The 21140-nt window shown below is 53.4% G+C and overlaps 1 protein-coding gene across 6 annotated transcripts in view; it reads left to right on the top strand.

Annotated features, from left to right (window-relative positions):
* The first annotated feature begins 1691 nt into the window (after window positions 1-1691).
* HAP1 (huntingtin associated protein 1) overlaps window positions 1692-21140 on the top strand; it is a 35548-nt gene continuing 16099 nt past the window's right edge. The window contains exons 1-15 of one of the 6 annotated variants that reach the window (XM_082440571.1): window positions 1692-3261; window positions 4296-4375; window positions 4766-4882; window positions 5002-5186; window positions 5550-5652; window positions 5731-5797; window positions 7122-7252; window positions 7632-7706; window positions 8039-8167; window positions 8295-8440; window positions 8737-8775; window positions 9858-10213; window positions 10568-10804; window positions 10916-11006; window positions 11453-12328. In XM_082440571.1, coding sequence (XP_082296697.1) covers window positions 2790-3261; window positions 4296-4375; window positions 4766-4882; window positions 5002-5186; window positions 5550-5652; window positions 5731-5797; window positions 7122-7252; window positions 7632-7706; window positions 8039-8167; window positions 8295-8440; window positions 8737-8775; window positions 9858-10213; window positions 10568-10804; window positions 10916-10962 — 2184 coding nt within the window. In that variant the 5' untranslated portion in view covers window positions 1692-2789 and the 3' untranslated portion in view covers window positions 10963-11006; window positions 11453-12328. Of the gene's footprint in view, window positions 3262-4295; window positions 4376-4765; window positions 4883-5001; window positions 5187-5549; window positions 5653-5730; window positions 5798-7121; window positions 7253-7631; window positions 7707-8038; window positions 8168-8294; window positions 8441-8736; window positions 8776-9857; window positions 10214-10567; window positions 10805-10915; window positions 12329-21140 lie in introns of those variants that run through there. The other 5 variants (XM_082440574.1, XM_082440573.1, XM_082440572.1 and 2 more) reach the window with 5 other exon arrangements.

The following is a 21140-nucleotide window of genomic DNA, read 5'->3' as shown; positions in this document are numbered from 1 at the left end:
CTAAATGTCCATCAACAGATGAATGGATAAAGAAGATGTGGAACATATATACAATGGAATACTACTCAGCCATAAAAAAGAACAAAATAATGCCATTTGCAGCAACATGGATGCAACTAGAGATTATCATACTAAGTGAAGTAAGTCAGAAAGAGAAAGACAAATACCATATGACATCACTTATATGTGGAATCTAAAATATGGCACAGATGAACCTATCTACAAAACAGAAACAGACTCACAGACATAGAGAACAGACTTGTGGTTGCCAAGGGGGAGGGGGAAAGGGGAGGGATGGAGTGGGAGTTTGGGGTTAGTAGATGCAAACTATTTCATATAGAATGGATAAACAGCAAGGTCCCACTGTATAGCACAGGGAACTACATCCAATATCTTGGGATAAATCATAATGGAAAAGAATGTATATATGTGTATAACTGAGTTACTTTGCTGTACAGCAGAAATTAACACAACATTGTCAATCAACTATACTTCAATAATAAATAAATAAATAAATAAATAAATATTTGTTGACTGAATAAGGAGTAGAAGGTAAGTTAGGGGGACGAGAAGAGCTGAGATGAAAGAAGGAATGAAGCCAACAAACATTAAGGTTGTTAAAGATTATGACCATAAAAAATGGCTGTGGATCTTAGATGCCCCATCTTTTTATCCAAAGTCTCTGGCCTGAGCCACCTTTAACAACTTGGCAGAAGTGCCCTGGAGTCTGGATGGGAGGAGAGGAGAGGAAGAGGGAGCAGGGGCCAGGTGGGCAAGGGTTGGGAGGGGTCTGGTTCTGCAGGGGAACCACTTCTTACTTCCCAGCCAGTGAGGGGGCTGCATTTGAGCCACTGTTTCAGAAACAACGTAACTAGTGCAGACTGCTCCTTTGATAAACTAGCAGATGAATCCCCGTGGGGGTATGCAGGATTTGGGAAAGGGAAGGTGAATTGGCACCAGGGTTCACTCACCAATCAGGAATAAGAAACACAGGCTCCTGAGGAGAGAGGCTGCCACTGGAGGGGTGTGGGTATGAATGGGCTGTGAAGGTGGAGGTGTGGGTTGAGATGCAAAATACTATGCAATTAATGATTTCTCCTCTCCCACGGCCCAGACCACCCTGTCAGTAGCACTTTCCATTTTTCTCAGTCATAGCTCCCTGTTTGTTTCTTTCAGAGAACTCCCCACACTCTGTAACTACCTTACTTGTTCTCTTGTTTATCTGTCTCCCCTTCTAGACTCTAAACTCCAGGAGAGCAGGGATCTAGTTTCTCTTGTTCCCTGGTCTAGCCTGAGAGTCCAGCACAGTGCCTAGTACATATAGTAGGTGCTCAAGAAACATTTGTCAAAGGAATGAATGAACCCAGACAGAAGGTAATACTCTGATCACAATGCTTCTCCACTGGACGGCTGGGGATGGGGCACTCGGATCCCCCTTCCTGGGTTTTGCCTCTTGTTCCAGGCTGTGTCATAGACACCTGGCCCCCAAAGCACGCTGTCAGCACGAGGAGCCTCTGTCCCAGGGGCAGACCTTGGGCACAGCCTCTGTCCTGGGCTCCGGCTTTGAGTGGTGGCTGTAGGAAAAGGGCTCCTGGAATTCCTTAGCTAGGACAGGGGTATGAGCGAGAGGGATGGGTTAGAGATGGAGTCATGTGGATGGGGGTTGGGTGGGTGGGAGGATAGACTCAAAACAATCTAGACGAGAGAATGAGGCCTCAACAGCAGAAGGGCTGAAAAGGAGGTGGCACATTTGAGAACTATTTAGGAGGTAAATTAAAAAGGATTTGGTGATTGACGGTATTGAAGAGAAGGAAATTGGGGCACCAAGAATGATCCCAAGGCTTTAAAAGAATCAGTGCCGCAGCCATTTCTTTTTGGCCTGTAGGTTCCTCCGGTCCAAAGACACAGAAATGGCCACTGGACTCCTCTGCCGCTCCACAGTTCATTCAGGACTTACGGCGACCCTCACAGGTATCCCGTCCTGTGCTGCGCTCTGAGGGACACGCTCCCTGTGTTGAAGGGGCGCACGTCTGGGCTCGGAGACACACACAGTGTGACCACTGCGGCCATCGCATAAAGGATGCTCTGGGGCTGAGAAGGACGGGGTCGGAGGAGTCTTTACGCGGAGACACCTAAGTGGGGTCTCCCGGAAGAACAGGTGTTTGCTAGCGTGGTATGAGGTGGGCAAAATGAATGAGGGCGGAGGTAAAGGACTAGGAAAGGCAATAACACGACTTAAGAAATAAGAAAGAGGTCTGTCAAGCGGCTGCAACACCGGGAGTGTGAGCGCAGGCATCATGATGCCCCAGACTGGGCAGCGCGTGGAGGCCGTACTGGAGTTTGGATTTATCTCCCAGCCCACGCGGGAGAGACACAATACGGCCCCAACTCACAGGTCGGATCCAGGGAAGGCAGCCGAAAAGCCTCGGGCTGGAGCTGAGCGAGGGGGTGCCCCCAGTTAGGAACTTCCAAGTCCCTGTAACCGAAACCCCGGGAAGCGGCGGCTTTGGGCAAAACCATTCTCCGGAGGTGGAGAGGGGAGAGAAGGCCAGCACTCGGAGCCCAAGTCCACTGAACCAGCTGGAACGTCCACTCGCCTCTTCTCCTCGCTCTTTTCTTACTTTTGCGCTCTGTTCCGCCCCATTAGCTCGCCTCCTGCGCGCCCGCCAGTGCCGGGCACCACCAGTTGCTCCTCGGCCGCCCCCTCCCGCGCGTGGTACGGCCCGGCAGGCGCGCGTCCAGGCACAGGTTATAAAGGCCCTGCTGCGGCAACCGACTGCGGATTCAAGATGCGCCCGAAAAAGTTGGGGCAGGGTTCAGCCGGCGACTGGCCGGGACCCGGCGTTCCGGCAGCAGTCACCCCAGCTCCTCCGCCCGCAGCCAATCCCGCTCCAGAGCCCTCCGTCGAGCCTGAACCCGCCCCTGTGCAGGTACCGGCGGCAGGACCGGGAGCAGGATCCGGATCCGCAACCGTCTCGGGATCCTCAGCGGGAGCTCGCCCGGCCTCCAAGGCCGGATCGGAGGCAGGAGCCCAGCGCGCGTCCGCATTCTCGGCAGTCCAGGGGAATGCCCAGTCCGTGCCCGACAACTCGGACGCGCCGTGGACTCGCTTCATATTCCAAGGTCCATTTGGGCCCCGGGCCGCTGGCTTGGGGACTGGAAAGGCAGCGGGCATCTGGAAGACGCCGGCTGCCTACATCGGCCGGCGGCCTGGGGTGTCGGGCCCCGAGCGCGCCGCCTTTATTCGGGAGCTGGAGGAAGGTAAACTGGGTCCCCGGGCCCCCGGAGCAGGTGGGACTAGGGCAGCAGCAGGCAGGAGGGGGCCCCGTCGGGTCCGGGCGCCGGGTCCCCTCTGGCACTCAGTCCCACCCCTCCGCCCACCCTTGCGAAGTCATGGTCTGCGGCGCCTCTCCGGTCCCCTTTCCCCCACCTCCTTCTCCCCTTCTCTCGTTCCCTATTTCCGTCGGTGGGTAGGATCCCCGGGGCTCGCGCTCCCCTGCCCGCCTCTTCACGCCTGTTGCTGCAGCAGGTCTGCGCACTCTCAGTGCCCCCCTCCCGAGGCTACCGCAGTGCCAGGAGAGGGGCGGGGGGCTGCGGGAGGGCGCTGCCCGGTGCGCTCTGAGCCTGCGCTGGTCCGCCGCGCCAGCGACGGGGAGGTGGGTGGGCAGAGGGGAGGTTTTGCCAACCTTTTGGCTGCTGAGGTCAAGATCGGGCTTCCCCCAACCCCAAACAATCTTGGGGGTGGGCGGAGCCTCAGACAGATGCTGCCTCTCCTCTTCCCTCCCACCTGCTCCTCGGTCGCTGGAGCGCTCCTGATTGGGTCTAGAGGCTCAAGTGGCCCCTACCCCAGTGCTGGAGAAGTCTCCTCCTCCTCTCCTCACGCAACAGGTGCAGGGTGGGTGACTGCGTCTGTTTTTATGACCCGTGAGGCTCCAGTGAGCTGGCCAAGGCTGCCCTCTGGGTAAGGGGTGATGAGTCAGTTGGCGCTGTACTTCCACTAGCTGCCTCTATTCTCCTAGGTTCCAGGAACTGTAGGACTGGGATATCCTTACCTCTCGCAGGCCCCTCCAGAAAAAACAAACAGTCAATCAAACAAACAAACAAGAGTCCAGTTGGCCCTGGGAACAGGGAAGGGAGTGCTGATTACTGGGGGTATGGAGAGGATGTTGGGGGCAGAAAGGGAACTCAGTCTTCTCCCTTGTTGCTGACCCTTGCTGTTGAGGGCAGGAAACAGTAGGGTGGCAGGTAGCATATGCCCCCTTTTTCCTGATGCGGCTTCCCGCTTTCTCTTGCAGCGCTGTGTCCTGACCTACACCCACCAGTCAAGAAGATCACCCAAGAAGATGTAAAAGTGATGTTAAGTTTGCTAGAGGAGGTGTGTGCTGCCTTCCCTACCCAGGACAGCCCCAGCTGTAGCCAGGCTCCCGTTTTAATTATGTCTGTAGGGGTAGGAGTGTTCTTGCCTGAATACCTCTCTGGGGGCCAAGCTGGAGGTCCCTCTTATGGAAGGCAGGTAGATGTGGGATGTCCAGGCTGGAAGAGCTCTTAGCACCATCCGGTCTGATCTCTTTTTCCACAGGGGGAAACTGAGTCAGGTCCCACAGTGGGTTCATGGCAGGCTCTTGTCTAGTACCTTGGAGAACTAGGGGATGGAGAGGGTCTCCAGTAGTGGCCTAGCTTTCCTCTGACCGCTAGCTTCTCCCATCTGTCTGGGAGATCCCAGAAACCAGGAACATATTCCCCATGGACGGGGGTCCCTCTGCAGAGAGAGCGGGACCTGAACACGGCAGCTCGCATTGGCCAGTCCCTGGTGAAACAGAACAGTGTTCTGATGGAGGAGAACAGCAAGCTGGAAGCCATGCTGGGCTCGGCCAGGGAGGAGGTACCTGGGTGGGGAGGGCAGGGGGAGGCGTATCCCAGGCCTGCCTCCATCCCACTGTGCTGGGATCTGTGCCTGCCCCCGCCCATACCCCGACCCAGGGCTCCTCTTCCTCCTGCCAGATTTTACGTCTCAGACACCAGGTGAACCTGCGGGATGACCTCCTTCAGCTTTACTCAGACTCTGATGATGATGATGAGGAGGAGGAGGAGGAGGAGGAAGAAGAGGAGGAAGAAGAAGAAGAGGAGGACGAGGGGGAGGAAGAAGAAGAGCAGGGGCATGATCATCCCTACGAAGCCTCAGACCCGTGAGTGTCCTGCCTTTTTTTTTTTTTTTTTTTTTTTTTTTAATTTTTGCTGTGCCACGCGGCTTGCGAGATCTCATTTCCCCAACCAGGGATTGAACCTGGGCCACGGCAGTGAAAGTGCCAAATCCTAACCACTGGACCACGAGGGAATTCCCCACAAGTGTCCTGCCTTTGCACCTGGGCGGCCCCTTCTCTGAGCCTCAGTTTCCTTGTTCGCAAACAGGGACACCATGTACCTGCCACTGGGGTTGCTGGAGCTAATTGAGACCACCGCAGTCAGCCTGGGGTGGGGGAGCCCTGGGTGGGCTGGGAACTGGGTCCCCCGAGCCCCTGCACCCCAACTCCCATCGCTCCCTCCCCTAGGACTCCTCTGACAGAGTCAGAGTCACACCGCTGCCCGCAGCTGGAGGCCCTGCAGGAGCAGCTGCGGCTGCTGGAGGAGGAGAATGAGCAGCTTCGAGAGGAGGTGAGGATGGGGGAAGAGGGCGTGCCCCTGGGCAGGGGGTGTTGACTCCCCTGCCCCTTCCTCTCTCCCTCCCTGCAGGTCTCTCAACTCGATGACCTTGAGGAGGAGGAGCAGATGTTCATCCTGGATTGTGTGGAGCAGTTTTGTACGTGAACTTGTAACGTGGGGTAGGGGGCTGTCCAGAGGAGCAGAGAGAAGAACCCGGGATTTGGAGTCTGGAGACTTGAGTTCATGTCACAGCTCTGACACCTCCTAGCTGTGTTAGCTTGGACAAGTTCCTTAACCTCTCTGAAACTTCATCTTTAGAATGAGGGTTAATAATCTTGGCCCTGCTGACCTCTCCAGGGGTTACAGCTGAGGAGGTGCTTTGTGCAAACTGCGAAGAGTTGTACAGATGCCATGGGGCTCCGCTAAGCCTGTCTCCTTTTGTTATTTGAGAAGGGGGAGGGAGGTGGCTGGGAGCGAGGAATGGAGGGAGCCATGAACTGCCAGAGACCAGGCCCCCCCTCCCACCTCAGGCACTGCATGATTAGGCAGAGGCTGTGCCTGGCACTGTGTGGTCATGGAGATGCGTGAGGCACAGCGTTTGTCCCTGAGGAGCTCAGGCCTAGCTGGGCAGATGCATACTCAAGGTGGCAACAGCTGAACTCGTGCTGTTCCGCTCACCCCAAATCTGGCCTGCCTTCCCCCTGGGTTCCCTGAATGGCCCCCCTGGTCCCAGGCCCCCGGAGTAAGAGCCAGTCCCCACATTCTGTTGCTTCTATGTCCTAGGAAAGGCTCACGTCTCTTTCCTTTTCCCACCCCAGCTGCCTCTAGCCCAGGCCACCTCTTAACTGGTCTCTCTGCCTCCACTCCTACCCTTCCAGGCCCTTCTGCACACAGCGCAAAGGAGTTTTCTAAAACCAAATCTATGTCACTCCCCTGCCTAAAATACCCAAATAACTCCCCATTGGCCAGAGGATAAACCCCACCCTCCCTGCCCCAGCCCTAGTGATCTGGGCCCTGCCCACTGCCCCAGCCACTCCCTCCTGGTGCCCTCTGGGCCTCTCCACACCCTGCCTGGGCCCTGTCTTCCCTTCTGCTGGGCAAGCCCCACTTCCCCGAGGAGGTCCTAGCATCTCAGACCTTGCCAGCCTGGCCTGGGTGCGGCAGCTGTGACCCCTGATGCACCCTTTACACTTGCTGCAACCTAGTCCATAATATGCACTATTGTGATTTCTTTTTCCCTCAGTCTCCACACTGGTCTTGAGCTCATTGTGGGCTGGGGCCAGGTCTTGCTGACTGCTTGTCCAACACCCTGCTCTGTGTCAGTCAATAAATGTTTATTGAAAAGAAGACCCAAGTGAGGGATGCTAAGCCCTGTGGAACCTGGGGGACTTGGCGCGAGCTGACGGGTGCAGGTGGACAGAGGCATCTGGGAGACTGAGGGCCCGGGGAACCAGGGCTGACCTCTCCCCACTCCTCCCCAGCGGAGGCCAGCCAGCAGATGGCCGAGCTGTCGGAGGTGCTGGCACTCAGGATGGAGAACTATGAACAGCAGCAGAGGGAGGTTGCCCAGCTGCGGGCCCAGGTCATGAAGCTGCAGCGGTGCTGCTGGTCGGTGCGTCGGGGTGTGTGCGGGGCTCCTTGCTCCTGTCGTGGCCCCATGGGACCCACACCTCCTTCTCCCTGCCCCCACCCCATGGAGCTCAGAGGCCCAAGGCCCCTCTCTGTGTCAGAGTCAGTGTTGGAGGAGACATCAGAGAGCGCCTCATCCTGTCCCCTCGTCCCAAGTTGGGGACCGAGCCCAAAGAGAGACACAGGGTGTTCCAGGAAGCAGACCACGTGACTCCCCACGTTCTTTGGCCTTATTCCATGTGACTTCTTTTTTAAAGAGCTGCCAAAGACTCACTGATGAGCTTGGGAAGACTTCCCAGAGCGGGGTGTGCACGGGAGTGGGGAGGTCCGGGGTGAGGTTCACTGGTCTTGGGTCCTTCCAGTATGGGGCTGAGGCTGAGAAGTTGCAGCAGCAGCTGGCTTCGGAGAAAGAAATCCAGATGCAGCTCCAGGATGAGGTGAGGCCCCCCTGGGCTCCTGGCCCAGCGTGGGGGACCCGGGACCCTTGGGCAGCTGCCTGACTCTCCTGAGAGGACAAGCTCCTTGCAGCAGGGACTGGGTCTGTCCTTTCCATACCCTCAGGCTCTGGCACAGGGCCTGGCAGGGGGCAGTTCATTTGGGGTCTGAGTGGAGTGGAGTCCGGGGACCACCCTGCATATCATTATGGGGGTCTAGGGTCTGGGCCTCTTGCCTCTTTGCCCAGGCTTCCCCGCCCCCTGGGGCGAGAGTGGGCAAGGCGTCTGGGCTGGGTGTGCCTGGGTCCCAGCAGAGCCTGGGGGCGGGTTCCCAGCTGCAGGACCTACGGGAGAAGTACTCCGAGTGTGGGAGCATGCTGATTGAGGCCCAGGAGGAGGTGAAGACCCTCCGCCAGCAAGCGTCCACTGGCTCTGTCACCCACTACACGTACACTGTACCTCTGGTGAGGCCCCCTGGCTGCCTTTTACCTCTGTGTGCTCTGTGTCTATCTGCAGTCTTTCCTGTGCCTGGAGGTATGGGTGGGGGGTTCTGTGGGGATCTTCTGGTAATGTCCCCCCTCTCCACCATAGGAGGCACTTCCTGGTTTCCAGGAGACCCTGGCTGAGGAGCTCAGAATGTCTATAAGGAGGATTATCTCAGACCCTGTGTTTTTTATGGAAAGCTGCACTCTGGGCCCCAGACCTTTGCCTGCCCTGCACTCACTCTCGCCTACCTGGTAGGCAGCAGCCTTTCTGGTAGTGGGAGGGGTTCCCCCCCCACCCCCCCCGGCTCTGACCTCCCTCCCCCCCTCCCCCCTCCCCCCCTCCCCCCTCCCCCCCTTTCCCCTCGTGGTGCCCCTCCTCCTGCCTCATTGGTCCTCGGCCCCTTCCACTCGACACACCTTTCCTCTGTGCACACGTTCTGCGTGCATCATTTCTCCCTGGGATTTTTCTGCATGATGGGGTCCCAGGGATTTCGCACTTTCAGCTTCCCGTTGCCTCGGGACAGTGAAGGCCTTTTTCTATGTTGAAGGAATTATGAAGTGACTCCAGAGGAGACCTCAGATCTGGGGTACGCCGACCAGGGGCTCCCCCTTCACCTGCCCTCACCTTTTTTTTTAAATTTTATTTTTTTTTGGCTGCGTTGGGTCTTTGTTGCTGTGCAGGCTTTCTCTCGTTGTGGCGAGCGGGGGTACTCTTCATTGCGGTGCGCGGGCTTCTCATTGCAGTGGCTTCTCTTGTTGCGGAGCTTGGGCTCTAGGAACGCGGGCTTCAGTAGTTGTGGCTCGTGGGCTCTAGAGTGTAGGCTCAGTAGTTGTGGCACATGGGCTTAGTTGCTCTGTGGCATGTGGGATCTTAGTTCCCCGACCAGGGCTTGAACCCATGTCCCGTGCATTGGCAGGCGGATTCTTAACCACTGCGCCACCAGGGAAGTCCCCACCTGCCCTCACCTTTCACAGCCAGACAACCCCTTGCAGCTGGTTCTGTGACCCTACAACCCTGGAGAAGCCCCTGCTCTCGGGCCGGCTGGGCTAAGAGTTGTTCTGGGAAGGAGCTGCCCCCTTTGCCTTCAAATCTTGCCCCATAGGTGGCCGTCTGATTTGAGGCTTCTCCAAGTGGGGGCTGAAGCCTTCCCTTCACCTGACCAGGGGCTGAGAGGCGAATGGGCACTGGCCTAGGAGCTGGGAACAACTGGGACTGAGTCCCAGCTTGATCCCTTTACTGGCTGTGTGTCCTTGGGCAAGTCACTTGACCTGTCTGGGCCTTACTAAAATGGATTTGTTCCTATGGCAACTAGATGTGGGATGGGTTGTGAACGTTAAATAATGAAGGAGGGGGGCAGAGGGGATGTTATTCCTGCTGGTCTGTTCCGTGCAGCAAGGTGGGGTTAGTGGGAGAAGGCGGGGCCTATGCAGTGTTGGTGACCATTCTTCTTTCTACCAGGGTCATGGGCTGGGTGTTTGAAGCCTTGAGTCTGGTACCCAGCTGCCCTCTCCCCTGGCTGGGACAGAAGTGGGGAGTAACCATCAGGGTCTGTGTGCAGACTGGGGCGGAGAGCAGGAGCCCCAGTGGCTGGAGATGTCCTGGGGGAGTGAAGAGGGGTGGCTCTGGCTTTGGGGGGTTAGGGAAAGACTTTCCTGTCTCCCTGCCCAGATATGAGCTGCACCACAGTGAGGATCGAGAGCAGGAGCAGGGGCTCGAGGCAGAGGAGGGGCTGATGTCGGCTGAGCATTTCGTGCCTGCGGAGGAGCTGGGGGCCACAGAAGAGGCGCTGCCAGCTGAGGAGGGGGTGACGGAAGAGGCAGAGCTGGTGTCTGAGGAGGCTGAGGCCTGGGAAGAGGTGGAGCTGGAGCTGGATGAGGCAACGCAGATGAATGTGGTCACATCAGCCCTGGAGGCCAGCGGCTTGGGCCCCTCGCACCTGGACATGAAGTGTGTCCTCCAGCAACTGGCCAACTGGCAGGATGCCCATTACAGGCAGCAGCTGAGGCAGAAGATGCTCCAGAAAGGTGAGTGCTCCCGTGGGGGCCTCCCTCCGGCCAGCCGGACAAGCTGCAGATCGTCAAGCCGATGAAAGGTGAGGGTAGGTGAGCCCCCCAAATGCTCACTTACCCCAGCCCGGCCCCACCCAGTGTGCTGATTTGCATGGACTTTGCATATCATTTACATAGGCACCTCAGGTCCCCCTCAGTGGGAACTGTGGCCCCAATGCTTATTTACGTGGAGTTTGCATAGGATTCCAGATCTTCACCCTTTTTGCTCCTGGGGCTGGGCTGGGGGTCAGGGCGCGGACTGTAGCCCCTCACTGCGTCTCAGTCCGCTCCCTTCCCGTGTCCCCCACCCCCACCTCCCCCATCCCCAAGGCTCCCCAACCCTGCAGCAGTGGCAGCAGCAGGCCAAAACAAACATGGGGGGCGGGATCGTGGAGGAGCAGCTGGGGGTGCCAACCCAGGACTTTTGGAGGCTGGAGGAGGAAAGGGCCAATCACCCTCCCAGGGCCTGGGAGGAAGAGGGGCCTTCTGGGGCCACCCAGGCCATTGGGACGAAAGCCTCTGCCAGCAAGGGCCACAGTCGGACCAGTCCCCTGGGTGAGTCTGAAGGTGAGCTAGGGTCTCCTACAGGGTGATGGGGGGCGGTTAAGGTCTCCTCTCCCCAGCTGGAAGCCCCAAAGGTTGGGGAGTAACACCTGCTGAGTACAGGCCTTGTGCTAGGCCGTGAGAGCCCTGCCTTGAGGAGCTCATGGAGATATCAAAGGTGATTTAGTGATGCGAATTATCTTCTTTAATCCTCACACCCCTGTAGGTACGTATTATCCCCATTTGGAGAGGAAACAGAGGTTCAGAGAGCAAAATAATTTGTTCAAGGCCACTGAACCCGTTTTCTTCACTGCTATGCCATAACAACTTTTCCGACCCATCCCTCCCTCCCCTCTAACCCTGTCCTGGTGCCTTCTTGGCTTTCTGGGTGAGCTGTGAAGTTTATAACCTGTTGGCAGCCTCACCATTATATCTGATCTGCCCTGACTCTGATGGTCACTGCTGGGTGGCCTCATCGGGGTCGCCATGTAAGGTTGTGCAGGTTGTAAACTGAATGGTGACCTCTATGGCCGGGCAGCGGACAACCTTCATAACTCTCAACGGTGGCTGTCTCTTTCTGATATAGCTGATCAGGCCTCGCCCCTGCCTGCTGCCCAGGCCAGACCTGCGGTCCTCAGGCCCCCGGTTCACGTCCACCCCCTTCTCTTCCAGGCTTTGCTCTTTCCCAGCAGCCTGCAGAGGCCCCACAGACAGCCTGAGGCCCCTCCTTCCGCTGTCTGGCCAAGCCCCACCCTCCCCAGACCTCCCTTCCCTGGCTCGGAAACCGGACCCCCGATCTGTCACCAGCCCACCCGCTGTCCTGATGAACCTGGGCCGGAACTTGAGGGCCCAAGCCTTGACCCTCTTCTGGGACAGGCTGAAGGAACCCCGGCCCTTGTTCTGTAGCTGGTGCAAAAGCTGTGGCTGCTGGGCCTGGATCACTTGGTGGCCCCGGGGGCGTAAGAAGCCCAAGGGGTGTGAGAAGCCCAGGGGGAGGCCCACCAGCTACCAGACTCCGCTCTGAGCTGGGGCAGGGCTCAGGCCCGGGGTGTAGGAAGTTGTTTTGAGCACCTTGCTCACTACATGCCCCTCACCCCTTGACCCCCAAATCAAAGGTGGCTTCCCAGTCCTTGGTGACTTTTAGGGACCTGGTCGTCTGTCCCGGTTCTTGGCTCTTTCTTCTCAGTCCCTAATTGCTGTGTGTAACCGGAAGCATCTGTCTGTGTGGGCGAGGACTCCCTCTGCCCGGGATGGGGGTGCAGGGCTCCCTCCCCTGCCCTCCCCTCCCCTCCCCGCCTGTGGCCTGTGAGTGTCCAGGCTCCCTCCCAAGGCCCTGTCACTCCCCACCACGTCCTCTCCTCAGTGCCCCTTGTTTCCTTGTTCTAGATGTTTCGCCCTTTCCCACCCCTTACTCATAAACACCTGGAGTCGGGGGCGCAGGACCCCCGTCGGTATCTACCCACCTCCCCACTGTGCTTCTCATGCTCCTGTTGCTTGTCAGCCCGTGTACGTGCCGGTGCAGGAAATAAAGGACCTGTGCGCTACCTGGCCCAGCCTCTGCTGTCTTTCTCAGGGAGTGCACGTGTGTGTGTGTGCATTGTGTGCGTGTGCATGTGCACTTTGGTGGGGCAAAGCTGTGGAGAGAGGATGGGCTCCAGTAGTGAATTATGTGCCAGGGGCTTTGATTAAATACATAATCATTTCAACAACCCCTGGGGGAGGTGGTGGGTGATCTGATAAATGGTCATCAGGTGATGAAACTGACACCTAGGCAGGTGAAGTGACCCTCCCAAGAGTGGAACAGCTGGTTGTGGAGCTGGGATTTGAACCCAAGCCCTCAGGCCTCCAGAGCCCATGCTTGGGCAGGCCCCCTTCCCTGATCCTTTCTGTTCCTGGGATCCTGACTCAGTGCCTGGCTGCAAAGGGTAAAGCAGGAATGAAGTCACCACTGTCTTAGGCAGAGGTCCCCCAGAACAGCATGTGAAAACAAGCCGTTTATTTCCGTTAAATGAGGCTGTTGGACTGACTCTCGCCAAGGCAGGATTCTCAAACATGCAGGCAGAGAGGGACAGAAAACAGTATGAGATCAGAGGGTTCCCTGAACTTTTGTTATGAGTCTGGCTTGATATGTTCAATTTCCAGTCTAGAGTTTATCATTTTGGAAAATAAGAGCTCAATTCTCAGAGCGGTTTAGTCACCTTCTAATTCTTGGTGTTTCCAGAGCGTTGATGATAAAGATTTCAATCATGAAAAAAAAAACAAAACCCAAGTAGTTTATTTAGAAGATGATCCCAGGAAGCACTCTTGGTGGGGGAGTGGGGAATTGAGGACAGAAGGAAGCTAACGAAAGGGAGTTTTAGGCAACAGAGGCTCAGTCCCACTGGGGAACCCTGGGAGGGAGTGTAGCCCGTTGCAACTCAAAGTGTGGTCTGTGGACCAGCATCATTAACATCTCCCGGGAGTTTATCAGAAATGTAGAATCTCAGGTCCCACCCAACACCTATATTGTCAGAATGTGCATGTTGACAAGGTCCCCAGGACCTTGACCTTCAGTGCATATTGAAGTCGGAGATGCACCGATCTAGAACCCATTTCAGTTACCCCACCCAAGGGGCGAGGAAGCTGGGGCAGGCATCCTCCAAGTTTCGTTTGTCATTGGCCGAGGTCTGCTCCTGGGGGTATTAACTCACTGGTGCTCTGGCCTCTCCACACATATGCTGGGGAAAAGCCCCCTGGCAGAGACTAACTGTGCTTGTCACGGACCATGGTCAGCGTGTGCTAGAATGGTGAGTGCCGAGGATGTGGGCAGGTCACTGACAGTCTGCTACAGTTCACCCTTTGTGCCACTCAGATGCACTCAAGCCCCATGTGGAGTTCACTCTGGCCTGGCATTGCTTCTTGAAGATGGCGGCTGGTCACAGTATCTTAGAAAGAAGAACTACACCTGGAGGATGAATGGTATAAGCTGTGGTCCTCAGCTGCAATTGGTCCTGAATCCCTAGATGAGATTTCTCATCTCCTTCCTCTACCACCCATCCTATATTCCCCTCTTCCTTGGTCGGCACTTCAGCTGGTCCAGGTTGCTTTCCTGGTGAAGTAACCTAGATCTTCATTCCTGAGAGGTCTGAACACTTGGTCAGCGGCCCTGGTCAGGCTATTGTTACTGCAACTGCCTGATTATGGTTATCGCCAGGCAGGAAGTCCCAAGACGCACCTCAGTGAATCCCCCTGAGTTCCAGACCCTGAATACTCCTTCCTGCCCCCATTATGAGGCAGTGATCCTAGCCCCTCATGTTAATCAGAATCAGTAACCCCTGCTAATAATTGACCTTTCTTTGCCTGATGGTCTAATGACATGAACCCAAAATGGCCAGGCAGCCCCTATAACTTTATTTTTTTCTTTTTCTTTCTTTTTTTGCTTTTTTTGTTTTTGGCCGCACCATGTGGCTTGCAAGATCTTAGTTCCCTGACTAAGGATCGAAACTGGGCCCCCTGTAGTGGAAGCGCAGGGTCCTAACCACTGGACCACCAGGGAATTTGCAAGCCCCTATAACTTTAGATTTAGGAGAATCTTTACTGTTTTCCCTGGTGGAAGCATCTTTCCCCAGGAACCAGGATTTCTAGTCCAGGAGTGTCTAGAATCGTGGGGACAGGAAGTACAAATTTCTGAGGTGGGCCACTGGCAGTGATGGTCATAGGGACCACTTCCACTCTCCCCCTAGGTTCCCGGACCCGCGTGTTCTGGCTGTCAGGGACAAAGCACTGTTTGAGAACCTCTGGCTCAAAGTATATCCTGCACCCCACCCTCCAAGGTGCATCCCCAAGTTAGTGCCTTAGCTGCGCCTTTAATTCCAACATTCTTTTAGGCCTGTGGTCTCTGGGTCACATGGTGTCTGGTAGGACAAGTGGATCCCCATGGTCATGTGCTCATTGCTGCACCTCCTTCACTGTAAAGCAGGTCCCTTGTCTGAGGTCATGTTTTTTTATTTTTTAATATTTTTTTAACTTAACATCTTTATTGGAGTATAATTGCTTTACAATGTTGTGTTAGTTTCTGCTGTATAACAATGAATCAGCTATGTATATACATATATCCCCATATCCCCTCCATCTTGCATCTCCCTCCCACCCTCCCTATCCCACCCCTCCGGGTGGACGCAAAGCACCAAAGCACCGAGCTGATCTCCCTGTGCTATGCAGCTGCTTCCCACTAGCTATTTTACATTTGGTAGTGTATATATGTCCGTGCTACTCTCTGACTTCATCCCAGCTTCCCCTTCCCCCTCCCCGTGTCCTCAAGTCCATTCTCTGTGTCTGCATCTTTATTCTTGTCCTGCCCCTAGGTTCATCAGAACCATTTTTTTTTTTTTTAGATTCCATGTATATGTGTTAGCATATGGTATTTGTTTTTCTCTCTCTGACTTACTTCATTCTGTATGACAGACTCTAGGTCCATCCACCTCACTACAAATAACTCAGTTTAATTTCTTTTTATGGCTGAGTAATATTCCATTGTATATATGTGCCACATCTTCTTTATCTATTCATCTGTCGATAGACACTTAGGTTGCTTCCATGACCTGGCTATTGTAAATAGAGCTGCAATGAACATTGTGGTACGTGTCTCTTTTTGAATTATGGTTTTCTCAGCATATATGCCCAATAGTGGGATTGCTGGGGCATATGGTAGTTCTATTTTTAGTTTTTTAAGGAACCTCCATACTGTTCTCCATAGTGGCTGTATCAATCTACATTCCCACCAACAGTGCAAGAGGGTTCCCTCTTCTCCACACCCTCTCCAGCATTTCTTGTTTGTAGATTTTTGGATGATGGTATTTCTGACCCGTGTGAGGTGATATGAGGTCATGTTTTATGGGATCCTGTGATGGCATGTCACACACTGTGCGTCCTTAGATGCTCCGTGGTCCTGGAGCGCTGGGGGAGGCACTGCGGGCAGAAGGGAAAGCTGACCTTCAGAACGTGAACCACTCCCCGCCAGGATGGTTCAGTGCCCCTTCTAGGGTGGAGGGTGTCTGATGGAATCAATTTACCAAGTGGCTTGTTGGTCCCCTAAGGGCATGGTCCCATAGCCAGGGCTCAGAAACGGCCTCTGCTGCTCACAAGTCAGATGTGCAGCAGAGGTAGCAGCTGGATTGACTCTCGGTTCCATGCCTGACCTCTGTCTCTGGCACCATGGTCACTTTATTCATGGGCCCATAGTGCAAGTAGGGAGTGGCCAAAGACTGCATCTAGCTGACCTCCATTGGGTGAGACATCCTGACCACCTGGTCGTTTCAGTGGATGCTCTCGGGTGGGCACTGATGTGAGACACGAAGGTCCACAGGCCCTGTGCCGCCCTCCATAGATCTATCTACTTGCCTCTTTCCCAGATATCTTCGCCTCGGAGTTTCTAGTCTTTCTCTTGCATGTCCCCTGACTGATCTGCTGCTGCCCAGAGGTCTGTGTGTGTTCTTCCCCCAAACTGCTTCTCCCTCCACGCCAAGTGGATGCCCAGGTCCAGAACGTGAAGCTCTACCCACCTGAAAGACAGCCCTTCACCACCGTCTTCCAGGGTCTCCCAGAGTGAGCCGTAGTTCAGCAGCAGTTCATTTTCAGTTTTTACCAGCTTATCAAGTCTACCCCCTCGTGAACCAGGCCTGAATTTTTCCTCCTATATGAGCTGGCCATAGGGAACCTCCAGTGAGGCTATAGGGGTAAGCCGAGGAAGAGGCACTGGTGCAGTAGACGTAGGTGGCCTGGGGGTGTGGGTGACTGACTAACATTTTTGTGCCCTCTGGCCTTCCTCAGGCCCAATCTCAAGTGTACCATTTCATCCTAAACTGAATCACTGCTTGGCCCATCCAAACTTATGACGTGGTGAGTCTGAAAACACCCAGCTCATGATGGCAACTCTGCTTGCAGAGTAACTTAATGTCCAGTGGTCAAGTGCTCATTCCCTACTAGGGCCCAGTAGCATGCTGGGAGCGGCTTTTTTAACAGTAAATAATTCTCTTCTGTAGATAGCATGCCCTTGACTCTAGAACAGGGGTCAGCAAACTATGACCCATGGGCCAAATCTGGCCCGTCACCTGTTTTTGTTTGGTCTGCAAGCTAAGAATGTTTTTTTGTTTGTTTTTTTAAAAAATAAATTTATTTATTTATTTTTTGGCTGTGTTGGGTCTTCGTTGCTGTGCGCGGGCTTTCTCTAGTTGCGGTGAGCGGGGGCTACTCTTCGTTGGGGTGTGCGAGCTTTTCATTGTCGTGGCTTCTCTTGTTGTGGAGCATGGGCTCTAGCCGCGTGGGCTTCAGTAGTTGTGGCACGTGGGCTCAGTAGTTGTGGCTTGCAGGCTCAGTAGTTGTGGCTTGTGGGCTCTAGAGCGCAGGCTCAGTAGTTGTGGTGCATGGACTTAGTTGCTCCGCAGCATGTGGGAACTTCCCAGACCAGGGATTGAACCTGTGTCTCCTGTATTGGCAGGTGGATTCTTAACCATTGCGCCACCAAGGAAGCCCTAAGAATGTTTTTTATAGTTTAAATGGTTACACTTTAAATGGTTATTTGAGTACCTATGCAATGTCCTTGATTTTGCCTCTTGGCCTGCAGAGCCTAAAATATTTTCGATCTGGCCCTTTAAAAAAAAGTTTGCCAGCCCTAGGGGTCTGCACTGCAGTTCTCTTATTGGGACTTCCCAGAGACTTCACATGAAATTCTTGTCCAACACAGATATTTCTAGCACTGTGGGATCTGTAGCATCACAATTACTGAGATTCTTTTTTTAAAATTTTTATTTTATATTGGAGTATATTTGATTAACAATGTTGTGTTAGTTTTAGGTGTACAGCAAAGTGATTCAGTTATACATGTACATGTATCTATTATTTTTCAAATTCTTTTCCCGTTTGTTGCAGAGTATTGAACAGAGTTCCTTGTGCTATACAGTAGGTCCTTCACAATTACTGAGATTCTTATCCGTAGTGAATTAGGATGGGATCCAGGTGGATGAGGGTGCACTGGCTTATCAATTGCTTCAGCACTTGAGAGATAAGAGCAGTGATTATTATGACTGTGGAGTTGCTTGGCTATTGTTAATCATCAGAGAATCTCTAAAGGAGGAAAATGTTAGGCTCAGGTCAGCCAACCATTGGTTCAGCACATAGTATGAAAGTCAAATGGCCTCCATTGCAACAAAGGGAAGATTGCATTGGAAATCAGGACCAAGACCTGATGGTACGAGTGCACAGTAACAAAGGAGGCTGAAAGCGGAACTCCAAAGGTCTCCTCTGCTGAAGTCCTAGAATGAAAGGAATGGGACCATGACACCCATGGGTGGAACATTTGAGGAGATGCCCTTAAGAATCTTGAACTCCCAACCCTCCTACACTGTTGGTGGGAATGTAAATTGGTGCAGCCACTATGGAAAGCAATATGGAGGGTCCTTAAAAAGCTAAAAATAGAGTTGCTGTATGACCCAGCAATCCCACTCCTGGGCATATATCTGGGCAAAACTCTAATTTGAAAAGATACATGCACCCTTATGTTCATAGCAGCACTATTTACAATAGCCAAGACATGGAAGCAACCTAAATGTCCATCGACAGATGAATGGATAAAGAAGATGTGGTACATATATACAGTGGAATACTCCCCAGCCATAAAAAGAATGAAATAATGTCATTTGTAGCAACATGGATGGACCTAGAGATTATCATACTAAGTGAAGGAAGTCAGACAGAGAAAGACAAGTACCAAAAGATATCACTTACATGTGGAATCTAAAATATGACACAGGGACTTCCCTGGTGGCGCAGTGGTTAAGAATCTGCCTGCCAATGTAGGGGACACGGGTTCGAGCCCTGGTCCGGGAAGATCCCACATGCCGCGGAGCAACTAAGCCCGTGCGCCACAACTACTGAGCCTGCGCTCTAGAGCCCCCGTGCCACAACTTCTGAAGCCTGTGAACCTAGAGCCCGTGCTCCGCAACAAGAGAAGCCACCGCAATGAGAAGCCCGCACACCGCAACGAAGAGTAGCCCCCGCTCACTGCAACTAGAGAAAGCCCGCGCGCAGCAATGAAGACCCAAATCAGCCAAAAATAAATAAATTAATTAAGAAAAAAATGACACGAACCTGTCTACAAAACAGAAACAGACTCACAGACATAGAAAACAAATTTATGGGGAATTCCCAGTGGTTAGGACTCAGTGTTTTCACTGCCGTGACCCGGGTTTGATCCCTGGCCGGGGAATTAGGATCCTGCAAGCCTCGTGTCCCAAGACCAAAACAAACAAACAAACAAACAAATAAATAAATCCCCTACCCCATTTAAAAAAGAAAAGAAAAACTTATGGTTATCAGAGGGGAAAGGGGGTGGGATAAATTAGGAGTTTGGGATTAGCAGATACACACTATTACATATAAAATAGATAAACAACAAGGGCCTACTGTAAAGCACAGGGAACTATATTCAATATCCTGTAATAAACCATAATGGAAAATAATATGAAAAAGAATATGTATACATATGTATAACAATCATTTTGCTGTACACCAGAAGCTAACACAACGTTGTCAATCAACTATACTTCAATTAAAAAAAAAAAAGTAAAAGAATCTTGAACTCCCGGTTTCCGGGAATCCTCTGGGCTGGAAGAAGGGCCTCTACCTTGCCAGAGGGGAGCAGCTTCCCTTTACCTGGAGGCTGCAAAGACCTCCTTGAGGCAGATGCCTCCTGAAATGATGCTTCTCAAGATTTGCCCCTGCCACCCTTAGGCGTTTCTAAACCACAAGCTAACGTCAGGTCTTAGCATGTGGAGAAGTACTGTTCCAGATAAGAGAAGAGAGGGATTATTCACCGCCAAATGCTGCAGGAGCTGAATGACCTGGATAATATGTACCAGCAGGCCAGGACGACAAATATAGGAGTGGATTTTTGAGGTTGGTAGACCCAGGAGAGTGAGCTGGAGAATGGTAGAATGACTGGCTAGGGGAGAGTTTATTTTATTTTATTTTGACCACGCCACCCGGCTTGCGGGATCTTAGCTCCCCGACCAGGGATTGAACCCGGGCTCTCAGCAGTGAAAATGTGGAGTCCTAACCACTGGACAGCCAGGGAATTCCCAGGGGAGAGTTTATTGATATGGGAGACAGGTTGCTTACTCTCCTATGACTCAGGATTTAATTTCCAGGCAAAGACACCTGAAGCCAAATGCCTCGCTGGCAATGACTCCTTGAAGCTCAGACAAAACAACAGTATACAGCAATTGACTCGAAGATGTCTGAATTGCCTCAGCAGAGTATTGAGGAAGGAGACAAAAGGCTCAGAGAGGCAGGCTTGCTAGAATGGAATTGTGATGTAAGATGAGAGAATCCACAGGTGACTGTGATGCTTTGGGTGTTATCAGCACCCCTCTTAGCACAGCAATGGGGTCTGGCTGGTGCAGGACCAAATCTCAGAATCCCATCATGGGGGTCTTAGTTCCTGTAACCCCTTCTAGTACCCACTGTCTTAGGATGCGTTCCCCCAGGTGCAGACTTGGAGACAGGGATTTGAATGCAAGTAGTTTATTTGGGTGGTGATCAAAAGAAACATCCGTAGCAGCCTAAGGATGTGAGACAGGGAAGGGAAGGGAGCCAATAAAGGATATCGTTGAGCAGGTCACTGCTGTGGGTAACTAGGGCTCAGTGCTACTGGGGACCTCTGGGAGACAGAGCAGCATACACCTCAGAGTTACTCCACCCCAGGGGTGAGGGAGCTGGGGTATTTATTCTCCAACTCTAATCTGTCATTGACTGACAGATGCTTCTGGAGGTACTAACTCCCCAGAATTTCCAGCCTGCCTTGCATTCTGAAAGCCCTCAGGTGGAGCGTAGCAGGTGCCTGTGGTAGGATGCTGTGACAGGCACAGGAACAGTAAAGGAATACGAGTGAAACGCCAAGTGTGTGTGCCGGCCACGCGCCTATCCATTTGATAAATATGTTTTAAATTATTTATTTATTTAATTCAGTTTTGGCTGCGTTGGGTCTTTGCTGCAGCACACGGGACCCCTCGCTGCGGCGCTCGGGCCTCTCTCTAGTTGTGGCGTGTGGATTTTCTCTTCCCTAGTTGTGGTGCGCGGATTTTTCTCTTCTCTAGTTGTGGCGCGGGTTCCAGAGCGCGTGGGCTCTGTAGTTTGTGACACGCAGGGCTCTCCTGTTGAGGCACACGAGCTCAGTAGCACGTGGGCTTAGTTGCCCCGCGGCATGTGGGATCCTAGTTTCCTGACCAGGGATCACACCTGCATCCCCCGCATTATAAGGCTGATTCTTTACCACTGGACCACCAGGGAAGTCCCCAGGAGCTTAGGTTTTATTCTAAGTGCAACG

The sequence above is a fragment of the Balaenoptera physalus genome, assembly GCF_965194825.1.
Source record: "Balaenoptera physalus genome assembly, chromosome: 20".
Taxonomy (NCBI): Eukaryota; Metazoa; Chordata; class Mammalia; order Artiodactyla; family Balaenopteridae; genus Balaenoptera; species Balaenoptera physalus.
The sequence above is the reverse complement of the archived record's forward strand: the minus strand, read 5'-3'. Positions and strand labels throughout refer to the sequence as shown.